At 36.4% G+C, this 19341-nt stretch overlaps 1 protein-coding gene across 3 annotated transcripts in view; it reads left to right on the plus strand.

The window, feature by feature from the left end:
- LOC142978938 (furin-like protease 2) overlaps positions 1-18789 on the plus strand; it is a 196662-nt gene extending 177873 nt beyond the window's left edge. For all 3 annotated transcript variants that reach the window (XM_076123581.1, XM_076123580.1, XM_076123583.1), the window contains 9 exons: positions 2096-2403; positions 2491-4287; positions 4372-4605; positions 5117-5275; positions 6708-6847; positions 8706-8961; positions 11807-11898; positions 12286-12449; positions 15462-18789. In XM_076123581.1, coding sequence (XP_075979696.1) covers positions 2096-2403; positions 2491-4287; positions 4372-4605; positions 5117-5275; positions 6708-6847; positions 8706-8961; positions 11807-11898; positions 12286-12449; positions 15462-15626 — 3315 coding nt within the window. In that variant the 3' untranslated portion in view covers positions 15627-18789. The remainder of the gene's footprint in view (positions 1-2095; positions 2404-2490; positions 4288-4371; positions 4606-5116; positions 5276-6707; positions 6848-8705; positions 8962-11806; positions 11899-12285; positions 12450-15461) is intronic.
- Positions 18790-19341: the final 552 nt, after the last annotated feature.

Genomic DNA, 19341 nt, shown 5'->3' on the forward strand with positions numbered 1-19341 from the left:
TAATGATCCAAATCTATTATAGTTAACGATTTTAAAGTCTCGAGTCTTATACACAAAATATTATAATGTAACAGGTCTAAAACGCGATTGAAAATTAAAGAATACCGTATTTGTTTAACGGACGTTTCGATCGAATTGTATCGACCGTGGACACGGGCTGACTGAGATTGTAATATTAAATCTATAGTTAAGTCTTGTATGCTCATGGATATTATTAAGTATAAAAAAATACTGAAACTTGTTTGTTCGTAACTCTGTATTACAATTCAGAATCCAGAGCTGTCTCAAGCCTGCCGTTAAGATTTGTTTCGTTATAATAGTTGTATCAGGTGTCCAGCAGCGGATGAATGTCAGAACAGATCAGTCTTACCACTCAACATTCATCTCCACTACAGCATTCTTGTCCAGTGTGTGTGAAGGATTACAAACGTAGGCACTATCAACAATTGAACACGTAGCGGCGTAGGTGTACCGAAAAAACCCTCTGAATAACTACACGTTTTTAATCCCTCCACTAGTGGTTTCCTATTCTCCTTTTATTACTAGTATCGAGGCCAATGAACTGAAACTACAGCGAAATGAAACAAAACATCTCTGTTCACGTGTACAAAACACACAACTACGAAGGTTCTTGGAAATTATTAGAAATATACCACAATACTTCTTCGAATTGTTACCGCTATTTGTTTGTACGTCTATAACTCAAAACAGTGCGAGTCAGATTTTTATGATACCGTTTTGCTGAAAGGCTCACACTCGGGTAACATAAACAATAACTTGAAGCCATTACACGCGGAAAAAAGAGCGATGAAAAAAGTTGTATTTTTTATTTTGCCGTATTTCATTTGAATTGCGAAAATCGCTGGCGTGTACCGGGTCTAAAATGTATTATGTACCGCTTACACGTTTGCTCTGTGAGGCACTTGCGCCAGTTTTCCGAGTACCTGCTAATGATGGAACTAATGTAATAGTAAGTTGGAATATTACTGTAAATGGCCGCTAGTTTAGAATTGAGCCTAAAGTTGTGATATCGTAAGTTTACTATCTAATGTAATATTCTTGCTCAAGCGTATAAACGTAGTTGAACCAATAACTCGAACGGTTATATATTATGTGCTCTAATTTCTCAAGCAACTATTTCTACTATCTCGAACATGTCGATAAGTCTTACATAGTTGTAAGTCATTCCCTAGTGCCGTTAATATAGGCTGATAATACTATCTATGTTAGACTAACAGCTGTTGTAAAGGTCTAGTACTAAAGATAAGCTGCCCGCATATTAACTATGAACTCACGCTTTCCAACTAAATTGCGATGTTCGTTTATAAAAGAAAACCTTTAACATCTGTCTAGACCTTTGATTAACATGAACATTTGATGAAAATATACCAAGATTATTTCGGGTTACTTTCCTAGAAGTAATACTATGAATGGGATGTATGTAACTTTATACGCGACTTATTTATGACTTCTCGTGAATGTGGAGTTTTAAATATCAGGACAACCTCGCCACAATTTTACGTGGGTGTCTCCCTTCTCGGGAGAAATTAGTGTCTATTTTCGTGCGATATTTATATGTTAACAGAATATTACGGACATTAATTCGAGTCATATGTCTTTGTAGGATTCGTAAGTGACTCGTAAACTTTATGTGTGCATGTAAAAAGTTTCGTAAAGTCAATTATGTATACTAACACAGTCTCTATTAAATACGAACAGCACGGCACTAATTGTGTTATTTTCATTCATATCATATTCATTGAGTTGAACGATATTTGTATAAATTACGGAAAAGCAAAGATTCGTAGAAACGAGTTGAAATTCATGAAATTAATTCGTCCTCGGGTTTAATGAATCATGAAATTCAGCATTGACAACATAATTATTCAATTAGTAAATAATTTTCTAGTTAATTAACTGCGACGTGAAAAAGAATTCCAGCTCTATCGCCGTGGTTTATTATAGAGTTGTCTTAGTAGAATTTGAATTTTAGATTTACTTTGCAGGCCTTGGTGTTATTTTAAATTCAGCTTCTTATTAACTAGTGGTATATTGTTGATCAAACTGTTTTAATTTTTTCATTTACTTGTCTTAGGACCCCAACGCGTCTACAGACATCAATGGCAACGATGATGATCCCATGCCCCAAGACAACGGTGACAATAAACACGGAACAAGATGTGCAGGTGAAGTGGCTGCGGTTGCTTACAACCAGTACTGCGGTGTCGGCATCGCGTACAATGCCAGTATAGGAGGCGTTAGGATGTTGGACGGAGTTGTCAACGACGCCGTTGAAGCCAGAGCCTTAGGCCTAAACCCCGATCATATCGACATCTACAGTGCTTCCTGGGGACCTGAGGATGACGGTAAGACAGTAGATGGCCCTGGACCATTGGCAAGAAGGTACGTACTGACATTTATTCCTGAAGTTGGTTTTTAAAGTTGTCTTCCTAACAATATTCTTGAATATTAACTCGTGTTTATTTTTAGGGCCTTCATTTACGGAGTCACAAGTGGACGCCGCGGCAAGGGATCCATTTTTGTATGGGCCTCAGGAAACGGTGGAAGACATACAGACTCATGCAACTGTGATGGTTACACGAACAGTATATTTACTCTATCAATCTCTAGTGCTACACAAGGTGGTTATAAGCCTTGGTATTTAGAAGAATGTTCTTCTACACTAGCTACTACTTACAGTTCAGGAACCCCTGGACACGACAAGAGTGTTGCTACTGTTGACATGGATGGTAGATTACGAGCTGATCATATTTGTACAGTAGAACATACTGGAACCTCCGCGTCTGCACCATTAGCTGCCGGTATATGCGCATTAGCTCTGGAAGCCAATGCAGATCTGACATGGAGAGATATGCAGTACTTAGTTGTTATGACCTCAAGACCGCAACCACTAGAAAAAGAGGGAGGATGGATCATAAACGGAGTAAAGAGGAAAGTTAGCCACAAATTCGGCTACGGTCTAATGGATGCGTCAGAAATGGTTAGTTTAGCTGAACAATGGGTGTCAGTACCATCACAACATATTTGCAAGTCGCAAGAAATAAACGAAGATAAACCCATTGAATCGACTTTTGGATACACATTGGCAACTCATATGGATGTCAATGGCTGCAGTTCGACAGTCAACGAAGTTCGTTATCTTGAACACGTTCAATGTAAAATTTCTCTAAGGTTCTTCCCAAGGGGCAATTTACGTATACTTTTAACGTCTCCTATGGGCACCGTATCAACTTTATTATTTGAAAGGCCACGCGATGTCGTGAGCTCCAATTTTGATGATTGGCCTTTCCTAAGCGTTCACTTCTGGGGTGAGCACGCTGAAGGTAGATGGACGCTGCAGATCGTTAACGCTGGCAACAGGCATGTTAATCAGCCAGGTATACTTAAAAAGTGGCAGCTGATATTCTACGGAACTGCCACTGATCCTGTAAGAGTGAGGTCTAAAAGACCGTCGCCGGCAGCTCCACCATTTGCATTCCCCACAGCCGCAGACGGCTACGAAAGTATCGGGGATTCTTTTTACAATACTGACGCGTTTGCTAGTTACCAGAACTTTCCTAATTTATTCGCCGCCGGTTCAGACCCGGAAAAGGCGGTAGCCCGTCTCGATGGACATAATGTCCCTTCTCCGCATGGGGAAAATGTCCTCGCTGATAGTAATGACAAGCGCGTCGTGCATGACTGTGATCCCGAATGCGATTCTCAAGGATGCTATGGAAAAGGACCTACCCAGTGTATTGCGTGTAAACACTACCGGCTTGATGATGCTTGTGTTTCGCGATGCCCTCCAAGAAGTTACGCTAACCAAGGTGGAGTGTGCTGGCCATGCCACGAATCTTGTGAAACATGCGTTGGCCCAGGACAGGACTCATGTTTGACGTGCGCCCCAGCTCATTTACTTGTAGCTGATTTAGCTGTGTGCCTCCAACAATGCCCGGACGGTTACTGGGAAGACAGCGAATCGTCAGTATGTCGGCCTTGCGCAGCGCACTGCGCCACCTGCTCCGAACGAGCTGACGGTTGCACGTCATGTGAACACCATCTCGTTCTACACGACGGAACGTGCCTAGCTTCATGCCCGGCCTCTCACTATGAAACCGAGGATTATATGTGCGCCAAATGTCACGAATCTTGCGACACTTGTGAAGGACCCGGGGAGGCGCAGTGCGTGACTTGTCACCCGTCGACTTATGCATTAGACGGGCGATGTGTTACGTCATGTCCTACGGGATATTACGCTGATAAAAAGAGAAAAGAATGTATGAGGTTTGTAATTCATATTTCTTATTTTTTCCTTATAAGATTGTATGGTTTTATGGAATTGCCTATTAATCTTTTTTATATTTTTAGATGTCCCGTCGGTTGTTCAACATGTACGAGTGCATTTTGCCTGTCATGTGAACCGAATTGGGAACTCAACAAAAAAGGAAAATGTATGCCTGTTGGCACAGAAAAGTGCAACTCGGCGGAATTCGCAGAGGGACAGAAATGTAAAAGATGTAATGTCGCCTGCGACTCTTGTTACGGTGAAAATGAAAGCGAGTGTTTGACTTGTCAGAGCCCGAATTTACTTCAGGATTACAAGTGAGTATTTAGAATTATTTCGCTAGGGTTATTCATTTCTACAAAGCTTACTAATTCACATAAAGAGTACTCCCGTCGAGTAAGCCAAGCGTGAAACTGTCTTAACCACTAATGTATCCAAATCACAAAAGCGGAACTTCTTTGTCCACCGGCAGGCCGAATTAAAACCCTTTACATTATTCTATTTAATTTTCACGCGGAAACCTTAACGAACCACGTTTTCCATGCACATGGACGTGACCGGGTTTTCTGCTTATTTTTATGTAATGAGTAAGGTCAACATTAATATTTTCTACATTATGTTTCGGGCCGACGTAATTCTTCGCAAGATTTTTTCACCTCGATGCGTTTTGTTTCGATATAATTTGCAGTAAGGTTTATACGAATTTAAAGGTTTCTGTTTATTTTTATTTTAACTCATACCTACACTGAACTAGGGTTTTCAAGTAATTAAACATTATTTGAAGAACTTAGTAGTTAAACTTTCACTTAAAATAGCTACTTTTTATAGGTGTGTATCAGAATGCAGCAGAGGTTACTACGCCGAGGCTGGTCGTTGCACGCGGTGCATGCACGGCTGCTCAGAGTGCGCGTCTCGGCTTAACTGTACAGCTTGCGCGAGCACTCTGCGCTTGCAGTCCGGATCTTGTCGCACCTCCTGCGCTGAAGGGTATGTATCACATTGTCGGTCTCTTAGATACATAAATAGTTAACTATAGTAATGATTACAAATGTTTATGGGAAGGTGTACGCCGTATAGTCATCATCATTGCGTATGACATTAATTGATTACAATGGTATAATTTCTAAATTCTTAGGTGAAGATTTAATTGCCTGATAATGTATTCTGTTATGTTGTCCCAGTTGCTATAAGTAGATGCCTCCATTTCATACAAAATAATAATTTCCAAAGGTAAAATTCAAAGAAAAGACCAAATCACTTTTGTAGACGATATTAGAACGTGTTTCGAGGAATCCTTATACTTTAGAATCTTATTAAATGTATGACATTGTTATTTGTAGCTACTACGACAAAATATAAACAAGTAAATATGAAACATAGTATAGCACGAACACTTTTCACTCAGAACGGCGCCCGTAACACCGGCCCAATGAATGTTTCTAAAAAGTTATTTTAGCCGTTTTTCCTCAAATATGTTTTTGTTCGGCTTCCATCAATCTCCATGTACAATACGTTTCACTTCAATCAAATTGCTACCTCCTGGCTTTTCCATTTCTGTATTATACAATATGCGTTTCGGCCTGAAGTCATTTACGAAGCAGAACGATATCGTATTATTTTTTGTGAAAAATGTCATCGAGACCAATTGAGCTATAAATTTAATCCACACTGATTCAATATGTTTGACGTATATTGTCTGATGTCGCAGCTCAAGGTAAGTTTAGATAAAATGTGTACGGACAGGTGGTTTACTTTTAAACAAAAAAGTCTATCCGAGCGGAGTTTCGACTAATAGCTAAAATTTAATAAAAGCATAGTTCGTTAAAACCAGAAAACTCAAAAGCATCATGTATTTACTGAAATAAATGAAAATACCAAACGAGAATAGTGAGAGCTAATAAATAAACTTTGTAAACTACTTAAAAAGAAATGAAGCCAGTAGCAGCAAATATAAACATACTCTTTGATACAAGTCGGGATATTTTGTTCTGTTTTTCGAAAAGTTTGTAAGTTTTTTCATTTTGCTATTTAGGTCAGCGCAATAGAAACTTGCCGAGTTAAGTTTTTAAATGTTTCATTTCAGAAAGACTTAGGATTTTTATGAAGCTATCTAGATTAATTTTAAGACGGTATCTCACTTTGTGTAAAGAAAAAAAAGTGGATGCAGTTTAAGAACACATTTTATTATTATCAGATAACTTTAGTCAAGGAACAAATGGTGGAGAATTTTGGTTTTCGGGAGAGTGCGTTCTCTTAGAATGTTTTACTTGCTAATTACCATATCATCTCAAATGGTATCACTGTATCATATCAAATGGTATTACCTCTGTATATGAGTAAACTTTCAAAATGGCGTAGTTTTCACACATAACCTTATTCTACTGAAAAAATCTCTGATTCTAAAATTATCTCCACACAGGTACTACGCAGACCGCGGCACTTGCTCCAAGTGCTACCTCTCATGCCGCACTTGTATTGGACCTAGACGAGACCAGTGCGCCTCTTGCCCTGAAGGCTGGAGACTGGCTGCTGGCGAGTGCCACCCGGAGTGTCCTCAAGGTAATTCCATATATCTATTTATACAAAAAGAATCCCTATTTCCCCTGGTCACGCCATCACGCGTGAATGGCTGGACCGATTTGACTATAATTCTTTTTTTAAATATTCCTTGAAGTATGTGGTTTTTATAATATACCTTGAATTACATAGATAGTTCACACGGAAAAAAAGAAAAAAAAAATGATTATGAGTTGTTTGTTTATTTATTTAAAATCGTCTGTTAGGCGATATGAAGTTTGTAGTGTCGGCTAGTAACGCATTTAAACATTACAATAGTTTGTTATGATAAGATGTATAGATGTGAATGAAGCAAAGTAAGTTTGTAAGGATCGTACCAAGTAGCGTTCTCTGGTCTCTGATTACCCTCATGTAAAACGCATGATTTTATGTATGTATTTATAAACATTAAAAATACTCATCTTTTATACATGTGATATTATAACTTTTTTAAATATGGATTAGTTACTAAGTCAACAAGGAGAACATGTATTTAAATATTAATTCGGAAACTTTAATTGCTTTTGTAGTTAAACTAGTCACGTCAGCGTAATTTTTTTTCAATTAACAAACAACAATTTAAAGTCTTAACGTATCACTCAACTAGTGGCGATTTGTTGAATTCAAGATATAAATCAGGAAGCAGTATATTTTAAAGCAATTTTAACTATTGGAGTGTCGTAGAGACAGTCTGCGTTGGAAACGTGATGCAACGTGGTACATTAATACAATCGTGCCATATTTTTATACTTGAAAACGGCCATTTCACCGTCTGGAATCAATCAATATTATCCGTTACTAGCTGACCCGCGCAACTTCGCTTGCGTCACATAAGAGAGAATGGGTCAAAATTTTCCCCGTTTTTGTAACATGTTTCACTGGTACTCTGCTCCTATTGGTAGTAGCGTGATGATATATAGCCTATAACCTTCCTCGATAAATGGACTATCTAACACTCAAATAATTTTTAAAATCGGACCAATAGTTCCTGAGATTAGCGCGTTCAAACCAACCAACAAACAAACAAACAATCAAACAAAAAAATTATTCAGCTTTATAATATTAGTATAGATTGAGTGACCGACTGATGGACAACGCACAGCCGAAACTTCTGAGCGTAGAAAGTTGAAATACTGTATCCAGATTCGTTAGGAAGCTTAGAGGAGCACTAAGAAAGAGATTTTTAAATTCCACGCGGGTAGGGTGCGGGCGGAAAGTAGTTGAACAATAAAATGTCTTTATTACTCATCATCTTATTACAGTACAGTACATTTCTCTCAGATATCCGTTCATGTCCCATTTATTACGATGTCCACGAATGAATAGTGATAAAAAGATAATCAACGTTTTCCTCCTTACTTATCACGATAATAACCCAATGAATTCTCTTCGGGGAAATGGCTGGAAATATAATAAAATGTATGTATATGGCCGACCAATGATTAGCGGTCAATACATAACACAATAGGATAAATTAATGAACACGTTTCATGGAATGAGAAAGCGGATTACTATTTATAAAGGGGATTTCGTCATGGATGTGAGTACCTGCAGGTATTTACTTAATCCTTCGGCGTATAGTGTATGAAGACTGAAATGAATTCGTTTTATTGGAAGTATAAAAGGGGTTTTATTGAATAACATGCATACCGAAATGTTTTTGTAGATTTCAGGTTTAAAATGTACATAACACTTGCACGCAATATACGAGTCTAGATCACAAATTTATTCTACAGATGTTTGTGCAGTAATGATATACTTTTGCTAAAAAATGTTTATAATCTATGCAGAATCAATGAATCATGTCAAATCTTACCATCTCTTTCTAACAAGTAATGACTCATATTTTCTGTCTCATCAGGTTTCTACCAAACTCTGGGCGGTTGCCGTCACTGCCACCACTACTGCCGGGAGTGCGACGGCTCCGGTCCTCTCCACTGCAAGTCTTGCCCGCCTCGCTTCATGCTAGATGGCGGGCTCTGTATGGAGTGTCTCGGCTCACAGTTCTATGAAGCCAGCAGTGGAACGTGTAAAGGATGTGACGCGTCGTGCAGGACCTGCTCAGGACCGGGACAGTTCAGTTGTACAACTTGTTCGAGACCACTTAGACTTGACAGGTTAGTTGTTAAAATTCATGTTTTTATACTATTTTTTTTTCTACACACAAACAGAAGTTCATAAAGATGAAGTCTTTATGAACTTCTGTTTGTGTGTTCATAAAGATGAAGTCTTTATGAACTTCTGTTTAACAAAATGGATTTGCAACCTAACCCAAAAGAATTAACTCATTTTCATAGCGACCTCGTTCCCTTCTACCAATGATTTGAAAAAAATATGTAATGTAAGGTATATCAAATACCGAATAAAGTTTACCTTTCCTTGCTTACTATGAATGAAATACAGTGAATAGGATTACAACTAAACCAGCAGTGGAACATGATTTTACTTGTCAGCTAGAGCCGGCACAGGTTGAAGCACTAAGCTCGACAGGTGGGTCATAACTCCGTGGTTTAACTTCGAAGGCAATGTATGAAATACTTACAAGTATTACCTACCACTAGTAGTGAGACAAGTGGTTGACAAGAGAGGTGTAAACGTTATAGAGCACTGGAGTTAGTCTGATGAAGAAAATGGTTTCAGTAAAGTGGTTGTACAGTTTATTTGACTAATTTACAGCGTACAACTACGAAACCTATATAAAGTTGTAAGGAAGATAAATAAACAGTACATAAAATAAAACTGTGAACTAAACCTCAGTATTAAATCTAAATCACTGTTTTTAATTTTTTTTTGGGTTATGTTTATGCGCAGAATCTTTAACCAAAATAATATGAATGCTTTTTATATTATTGCGGGAGAAACTACTGCATTCAGGATTAACACGTAATATAGGCAAACGAGTTCATAGATCAGTCAGTAAAGCCTTTTATGCAGAGCTTTCTGTGGATTTAAAATCGTAATGGGGTGTGTATTTTTTTTAAAGACTCCTGCCTCTCTAAGATTTGTTCTAGTGTCGCGGAGACTTTTTCAAACATACAAACAACGGATACAAAGTACAACCCGACCCAAAACAACTATATGTAGATCAAACAAATATTTGTTTTGGGTAGGATTAGAATACACGACCTCCCAAAGCACTGGTAGTGGCGTAACGAACTTTAACCACTGCGCCACCGAGCCCGTCAAATGACTGAAAGCGTACTTTTGGTGAAGAGTCGCAACCGGCATACATATTTGCGTTAGCCGTAACTCTGTACCGCGGAAGTCCGTTGTTCAGTAAATACAAGAGTAAATTAAATGACCAATGTTTTACCAACACGTATAGAGTAATTCGTTTTGAAGCACTTTGAGAGAACTGCTGTGTTTGTGTTTTAGTGTCGGATCTGTTAGAAGTTAATGTCTCAAGCTAACTGAAGGGGTTATCTAGGTTAAAGCAAGTGTTTTTATTGCGCCACTAAGTTTTATTTATACAGTGAAGAGCTGATTAATTAGAATTGTTATACTAAATGCTATTTTTTACTGTTTGTACGGTGCGACGGCTAATTGCTTTTGCAAAGAATGTTCTGGATGTGATGGTCATAAATAGTTGTGTAATTAGAAGCAGTCTGGTATTTCGATTATACCTTATTTGTACGCATATATTGTGTGATGACCTCTGTGGCGCGGTCGGTGGTGCAACCGACTCCTTGCCTTAGGTTCGATTCTCGAGTCGAGCAAAGTGCTATTGGTATTTTCTAATTTAAATTAGAATATTTCTCAATAGTAACCCGGAGTTAAGTAACATATCCGGTAAATGGTGAATTGCTCGCCCCTATTACAAGGGACTAACAATGTTAATGGTCAAACGTATTTCATATCTCTGCCTACACCTTCAACTATAAGATGCGGGATGTTATGTTTTACATAGTATGTATTATATAGGAACGGAAGCTATCTAAAAGAGACTCTAATAATAATATGCTTATTAGCAGCAGTATGCACTGCTTATTAACATAATAAAAGGCAGCTAAATAAAACGTAATTATTAAGCGTCCCAACAAATACTACGCTATGCAACAGGTATTAAAAAATATGCTTCTTGAAACATAATATTGCTTCATTATTCAACAAGTCGCTCAAAATGGTTTAGGGTTCTTTGCATAAAGAAGTTATAAGCTTTATTCGACAAGCATCTAAGTAACGGAAATTATTTAATTCTTTAAGAAATCGTAAGTAAATTGTTGTCCCAAAATGTAAAGAATAACAATAGATATTTATTACAATATTTTTATTTTCAATATCATACGTTTGACAATCAAAAAGCAAACATATTTGTGATCATGACTGTACCATTACCGAATGTAAAATCATAGCATATTTTTCTGAGAACTTGTCACATTTACGAAACACTTTTTCCAGTACATTTCACACAAAAGCATTAGAACATTTCCTCGTTTTTTCTCGACACGGAAGGTGGAGAATGCGCGTCAAAGGGTCCTCAGTGATTGAAGGGCTGCCCTCGAGTGACATACGCGAGGCAAAGGCGTCAGGCAGAATGTCTTAAGAGCTCTAAACTACAAGACTTGAACATGTCTTTAACAAACCGGTTTGGGATTCACGCGTGCGAACTTTATGACTCTTCTAGGGTTTTGTGTTCTGTTGCTGTTTTATGCTGATTTGTGTTTTTTAAGGGATTTTTAGCTTAGCTATTTAGATTTTTAGGTAAGCAAAAATCGCTAATCTACATACATACGATCATAAATCTACTGCGTGGTAGAATTCCATTAATGTCGACATACTTTGACTGTAAATAACTATCTAAGGATATAAACCTATCCATCATTCCTCCACAGTGATTACATTATCATGTGAAATGTATATAGTAATAGGTACATACAAATTTTTAATGAATTTGCTCAAAATATTGAGAAAATCCGGAACAAATGAAATAATTTATTAATCTTTATTTCTGTTTGGTCACAGACTAAACAACCAGTGCGTGCCGTGTTGCGCAGAGCGCAGCGCTACCAACTCTACGCCGGCCAACGATTGTTGTCACTGCCACCCCGACACAGGTAATTATATCTTTAAATTATTTTATATACTTTACCTAGGAGCACTTAATATCCTTTTAAATCATCTGTTAGATTGTTATTTTTTTCACGTGGGTACCTCTCAACCTAGCGCCGAAGATTTCGTTCGTTACTGAGTGACTGATTGAATGAAGGGCACAGCCGAAACTACTGAGCGTAGAATCAGAATGTTTAAATTTGGTATGAAGATTCCTAAGGAAGTGTAGAGAAGCACTAAGAGAGGATTTTTGGAAATTCCTTCCCGAAGGGGGAGAAATTCCTCCTGGTACGTAGTACATTATAAAAATATTACTACGACTAAAAATAACAAAGCCATTTTTTGCTCCATTATAAAATAACGGTTAAATTAATACTAACGTTATCACTCAGGTGAATGTATAAACTCCTCGGTGGCCGGCAAGCGTCGCATCGCAGAGTGGAGCGCACTACACACCGCGCCGAGCGTGCAGTCAGCACCGAGCGCGACTGTCGTCACGCTAGCGGTGTGTGCGGCGGCCATCGGACTGTTCGCAGCTGTACTCATGGTTTTACAGGTACGTATATTAGTAGAACAAACATAAAATGTATATGACACTCAAAATGTATAAAACATACTAAATGAATAGCATACGGTTTGAGGCTAGAGAAAAACATCAAAGGAAAATCACGCATAAGGCAGTTCTTGAAAGGATGCAAAGTCAAACCGTTAGTGGTCACTTTAGACCTATCCTTTCTATAATTTTAGAAATGGATATGTTTACGCGATTAATTGAGTCATAGTAATGTAGGCTAAGGCATAAAATTTAATCCGTATAAACGGATGTGTATTAAACATAGTGCCTTTGGACAATTCTAACTTTACTAATTCCAAAAGCTTCATATTAAAATCTCCAAACACTTCTTATACAAGACATTTAACGCTAATATCTACCTACAATCCATACTAGGTAAGCACACCAGTATTGTCCACACACGGCGCGATCTATTCTGCCGGTAATGAACTCGCGGCTTATCTCAGATCAAGATTATTGAGCTCCATCGCCGCGCTAGATTAATTTACAACCTATACCTTACTTTGTACGTACAGCCTTTTATCTCTGCAATATTTCCGTTAAATTTCTGTACAAATTTGTTGTTCTCCTTGTAACTTGCGAACATATCTATACTAATATTATAAAGCTGAAGAGTTTGTTTGTTTGATTGTTTGTTTGTTTGTTTGTTTGAACGCGCTAATCTCAGGAACTACTGGTTCGATTTGAAAAATTCTTTCAGTGTTAGATAGCCCATTTATCGAGGAAGGCTATATAACATAACGATACGGTCATTAGAAGCGGAGTAGCAACGAAAAATGTTATAAAAACGGGCAAAAATTTGACTAATTCTCTTAGGTGACGCAAGCGAAGTTGCGCGGGTCAGCTAGTACATACATATTTGTGATTGTGGTTTTATCGATAACCACTGTCGCGTCTCCCAAATAGGGTAACGGAAATATAATCTTAACTTACTTTTGAATAGTAGAGTAAGATTCACAGTAATTCAGGGAATCGTCAATATGAACCGAGATATATTTATGTATATTCTTTCTCTATCTAGCTTAGAAAAGGGCGTGATTTTATGTATCTATGTTTGCCTATGTTTGTTTGTTTCTATGTTTGTATGTCAAATCATAGAACAACCTTTTTAATCTCTGCCTACTCCTATGGGAAAAAAACGTTATTTTATTTATGTATGTATAATCTTATAAAATAGAATTTATTTCTACCTGTACTTTTGGACACTTATCTCAATTATCTGATAGTAATACCTGCCGATTTTGTGCATTTTCGTGGTATCCATACTATAAAGAGCGATAATGGTGTGAATTAAAATTACAGTTAATTAGGTAAACCAAATTCAACTGAATGCAGTTTATAGCCAATTTGTTACTCCCTAGGTGTGCGTTAATTTTATCTGATAAAATGAAAACGAAACGAAAATGAACACGATTTATTGAAATATAAAATACTTATCCGATAAAATAATTATCTACGAAGTTGTAACTATTTATTTTAAATTTTGTTCAATATTTGTCTTGTATCTTCTATACTTGTAGAAAAAAAGCCTTTTAGTTTAGACGGCTTAAATTATAATCGTATACAAATTTTCCACCAGCTACTTACGAACATATTTTTTTTAACCCAATACTGTCCACTGCTGGGCAAGGGTGTCCTCCTAAACGAGGGAGGGGTTAGGCCTTAAGTCCACCACACTGCCCAAGTGCGGGTTGGGGACTTCGCATGACCTCAATAAATGTATATTTGTTAATAAAACAACATTTGTTATTAATAGCAAATAGCTGACATCTATAAAAGATCATGTTATCATACAAGATAATACTAACATGTTGTTCTCGTAACATCGTGTTAATAAACTATATGACATTGTACATAAACATTTATACTTTACCGCGAGTATTCTCATTATATTCCCTATATTCGGTATATGTTCGGCATCGACATTCTAGTCGACGTCAACGAATGGGCCCGTTTCGTATCACATAAATACAAGTTTTATTTTTCTCGGCATAATAAAATAACTAAACATCAAACCTCTTGTTGTGGTTTCATGGAAGAATAAAAGACTTTCGATTCGTATTTTTGTGTGACAATATTGTTAATATTATAAAAGTAGGAGTCACTTATATGTTTGTTTGTTTCTTAATATAATAATAATTTGAAATTGCTTCGGTGAAATATTTTCTGGTACTAAATCATTTTTTTCGAGGAATAGCAAACTTAAGTTTTAAACTTATAGCTTGTGTTATAATTTACTGGGATTGCTGTGATCAAACATGTTTACATTGGTTTGCTTAACTTACGCCGTGATTGCAAACGAACTTTTTATGAAGTTAAACTTAAAATGTTTACCGAAAATGTTTTCCAAATAATAAATTATTACCGACTTTTCAGTAGATGGCGTTTATTTAGGCGTAAAAGCGTTTTGAATATATTTTACTGCAAACTATGTCAAAAAAGTGCTAAGAGTTAGAACTAGACTCGTAGACTAATAAATCTCATACAGAGATTCCCTAAGGTCCTAACCTTAGCTTAATGGATGTTTTTACATGAGCTGGCGGTGTCATCAACACATATTTTATCTATTCAGGTTTAAAATAGTATAGACTGATCTAGTACCCCGTTTACTCAAAAATATTGCTTTAGGTGTGGTAAAAATATTTTGTATGATAAATACCAAATTATTGAATGAACAAAAAAGCTCTTGAAAATCCTTTGGGTTTAAAAATAGATTAAATAAATGGAAATAATATGAAAGGTGTTTTTAATTTATTTGCGATTGTTTCTTCTGTCGGTCAGTATTTCCGTGAATAATAGGCAAAACTGGCGCCATATTCAGTATGAAACACGAATTATTTTAACGTCTTCATCATAACGAGAAATATGTATGTCCACAGCGGAACACAGTCTTTTGACATCTAAATCCTCAAAAACTTGCCCAATATATGGCTAAATTAAAAACAACACCTTAGAAAAGTACTTTCTTATTACAGTATTAATTTCTTTTCCTAGGCTCGCAGTCCCCGAGAGCAACCTAAAAGAACACGTACCCGCGGCATCGTGTACTCACCGCTGTCGTGCACCGACGACGACGTCACCGTCCTGCCCTCACGCACCACATTACACACAAGCGAGAACGAGACGGAGCGAGAACAACTCTTGCAACATTCCACATAGCGCGCGCTGTGATCCTAGACGTAAGTTATGACGTAATGTGTGTCATCGTATAGCGAGGCTAAGGACATTATTGGAAATCTCAACAGATCTATTTGAAAATAAATATCGGTATTGAAGTAATTGCCGTTCAAACTATCACAGATTGGATAAAATGTGCGGTCAGATGGTTCTTCTCTATACTGACAAGTGAGTAAGCTATAGATCTGATTGAGATTAGTTCCAGTGTTAAAACTAGCCTAAAACCCCGCAGTCTCGATAGCGGTAGACTAAGTAATTAGGTGACGTACAGTCACAACTTCCTAGATATTTACATTTTTACTTGTTCTCGAATTTTGATGCGATAGAAAGATAACCAGTAAGTCAATGCCAACCAGTTGTACTACTGCTTATTTCTTTATTGTGTATCAAGGACCATTACAATCATGTTCGGTGTTATAACACACTTTATACCGTAGGCTCTAAACGCTAGAAAAATATCTATAGCTCGTAACGTGTTAGCGCGGACCTTTTATCGACATAGTCAATACGATATCGTTACTTCTGTTAGTTATTTATTTACTGGACACGTCTATCGAACGATAAAATGTCCGTGCGTTTGTATCGATATATCGATAAATCATGTATCGATACTGAGACTTTAGTTCACAGTTACCGCCTTTGGCATAATGTTTAGAGGCGTTAGTAATGTAGATATCCATTGCCGGCCTCCTAAACTTATTTTGTCCCTCGACCATAATACTGACAAACAATAATCCACATTAAATTAGTACTTCAAAACGTAGCTCTATAATTCTGTAAAGGTATGGTTTTCTAAGTATTTAAGTTTTACCTAAGGCATGATTAAGTTTCTTCAAAATAATTGGATTGATATAGTTTTTCTGTATCATGGTCGATATAATTATAATCGCATCACCAGTCGAAGTACTAAAGTCTTATATTTAAAGTAACTATGTATGTAATATAGCTAGCTTTAAAATTGTAAGTTGAACAAACAGTTTATGTAACGATTGCATTCGTCGCAAGTTACACAGTGATACAATACAACTTTATACATTTCACAGTAACAGCTTATAAAAACAGCATATCAAAAATAACGACTCGACTCACAGCCTTTATAGAATCGAATAGTACGTTCTATCGATTTGTTATAAACGGAATTGTACGAAAAGTTGTTCCATCCGATATTACACGTTTAATTGATAGGCGATTCATTAAAGTTATAATTAATATTATCGATTCGTGCCAGTTCCGAGACTATGTTTATCGAGTCGATATTTAGTGGCGTGTTTGCTGTTACCTCACTAGTACTCTCTTGACTTAATCAAACCTGCCTTTGATGTTAGCCACTATATAATTTGCTTAGATTATACATTCACTGTCTCTTTCGTATAACTATGTAGAACTGTAATTCAGTTTAGTTAATGGCTTTAAGCGAACTATATTATTGCTAAGTGCTTTAGCTGCTTGCCTTATCTCTCGTCTCTAATGTATTATTTTTATTTGTCTTGACCCACTCGCTGTCTTCTTCTCAAAACGTATTAGTCTGATAGGTATCTGTACCAGATATTCTGTAATTGACACTTATGTAATGTGATAGATTTACTAAATCAATAACATGCCATATGAGTCTATATTTATATCAAACATTTACACTTATTTATAAAAATAAATTAACTCGAGTGGGTTTTTCTTTTCTCTAATTTGCGGTCAAGAGAATTGACAATAACTTAAGTAGAGAAGTACTTGAAATACATTCCTACAAGTACCTGATTTAACAATATTCTGAGTGTATCAGCAAACACGATCATAGGCGTTAGTTGGAAACACAACGGAGTTACGCAACGTATGCAACGCACGATACGCACAATAAATACGTAAGAAATGAATTGATCGGACCAGTTGTTATGACTTGATACTACGCAACATGATATTTGATTGATCGTACTTTATGCGCTAATAAATAGGGTTCTCTTTTCTTTAGACATGACGATTCATCAATACGACTGACATCCATCAATCATAGGCTCATTAGATTATTCTGGAATACTCTTTACGTTGAACACGCGAGTCCGCTGTGTTTCTGAGCTACACGCGCCGACCAAGTCACAAACAGAAGACAAAAGCCATAAACTCATGCCACACTACGTTATTATGTTATGTGAATCTGATGTTAAGATCTGTGGGGCTCTCTCAGTTATGGCGTTATTATAGTTTTATTATATTTTAATTGTAATTTAGTTCATAGGCCCAAAGTTACCATAGCGTTTTAAAATTGTACAATTTTTACTTCAAACCGTTCAAGTCGACTAAAATAGTATAAAATGTTGATTCTATTAGGCAATTTTTTACATAGTCCTAAAATAAATTTTGACTTGTCATAATTTTAACATTATTTTATAAGTAGTAAAGCTTCTTAGGTTATAATTTGTAATTAGTAAAAGTAATCATTCATTTATTTCTGCCGACTTAGGTATATTTTAGTGTAGATTTTTATATTTAAATATAATAAAATTGTCACAAATTTCAAGAACTCGATTGTAAAAAGTCGCAAATCTATTTGTACTGTAATTAACAGTTATGTTAATAAATATAATGTGATATAAATACTGTAGTCTGATATAACGCGGCGTCGCCCTCGCCTCGCGTCTGCCTCGCCTCCGCTTCGCCTCGGTGGCGCGGCGCCCGCGGTGTGACGTCATAGAGAAATTACTTAAAGTCAAAGATGAAATGTTACCATTTACCATCACAATTGTATATAAATGTTAGATAGATTGTTGAATTGTTAATAAAGAAATATTGTCAATAAATCCTCATGGTATTTTAAATAATAAATGATTGTCACAATTTGCTTTGACTTGAGGTTTTGGTCAATTAATAAAATAATTTATTGTAAAACAATTTTATAATTAAATGAATTGTTAAATTTGTGTTATTAGGGATCTTCTTGACATCTGATTGTTAGTTATATTTTGCATTTCCACTACGTTAAAGTTCTAATATAATCAAAATTTTCTAATTATCTATATTTATGTAATATTGATCTTTGTATTGCGGTTTTCTAGTTTGTTTTAGTGGGAATCTTTTTAATTAAGAATATATTTTTGTATGAAATGTTCTTATGTGCAATTAATATTTGTAATAAAAAGGAAGTATGTGTCAACAATACAAATGTTTTGTTATTTTAATACCTATGTCGTACACCCTTGCTACATTACACAATACACACTATCATCAGTTTCAAAACATTTTGAATTCCTCATAAAGGTTTTCTTGGCATTCAGTTTAAGACTTGAAAACCTGACAACTTTTCTTTTACATCTTCCAAAACACCATAAAAACTTATCACCAAACAAAATATTCAACAAGAAAACCTTTTCATAGCACATATCGGCGGACTCAAATAGGCGCAGGTAACGCAAGTATTAGTTCTGGGTAGCTGGCCGTGTTATCCGAACTCGCATACATTACCGTGCCAATATCATGTATGTTATTTGCATAGTATTGTCCCTGGACCACGCATTAACATTTAGACTACGGTTCCCTAGAAACCAGATGCCAATACGTGCTTATAATAGGATTTCGTGGATGTGCTTCTTTGGTTGTTGGTTATCGTATGAGTTAGATGATAATTTCGTATTGACATTTGAGAGATTGCTGTACCGAGAATGAAAACAAAATGCCATTGAATGACATCTACCAACTACTACTGACAACC

This window comes from Anticarsia gemmatalis, chromosome 15, assembly GCF_050436995.1.
Source record: "Anticarsia gemmatalis isolate Benzon Research Colony breed Stoneville strain chromosome 15, ilAntGemm2 primary, whole genome shotgun sequence".
Lineage (NCBI taxonomy): Eukaryota > Metazoa > Arthropoda > Insecta > Lepidoptera > Erebidae > Anticarsia > Anticarsia gemmatalis.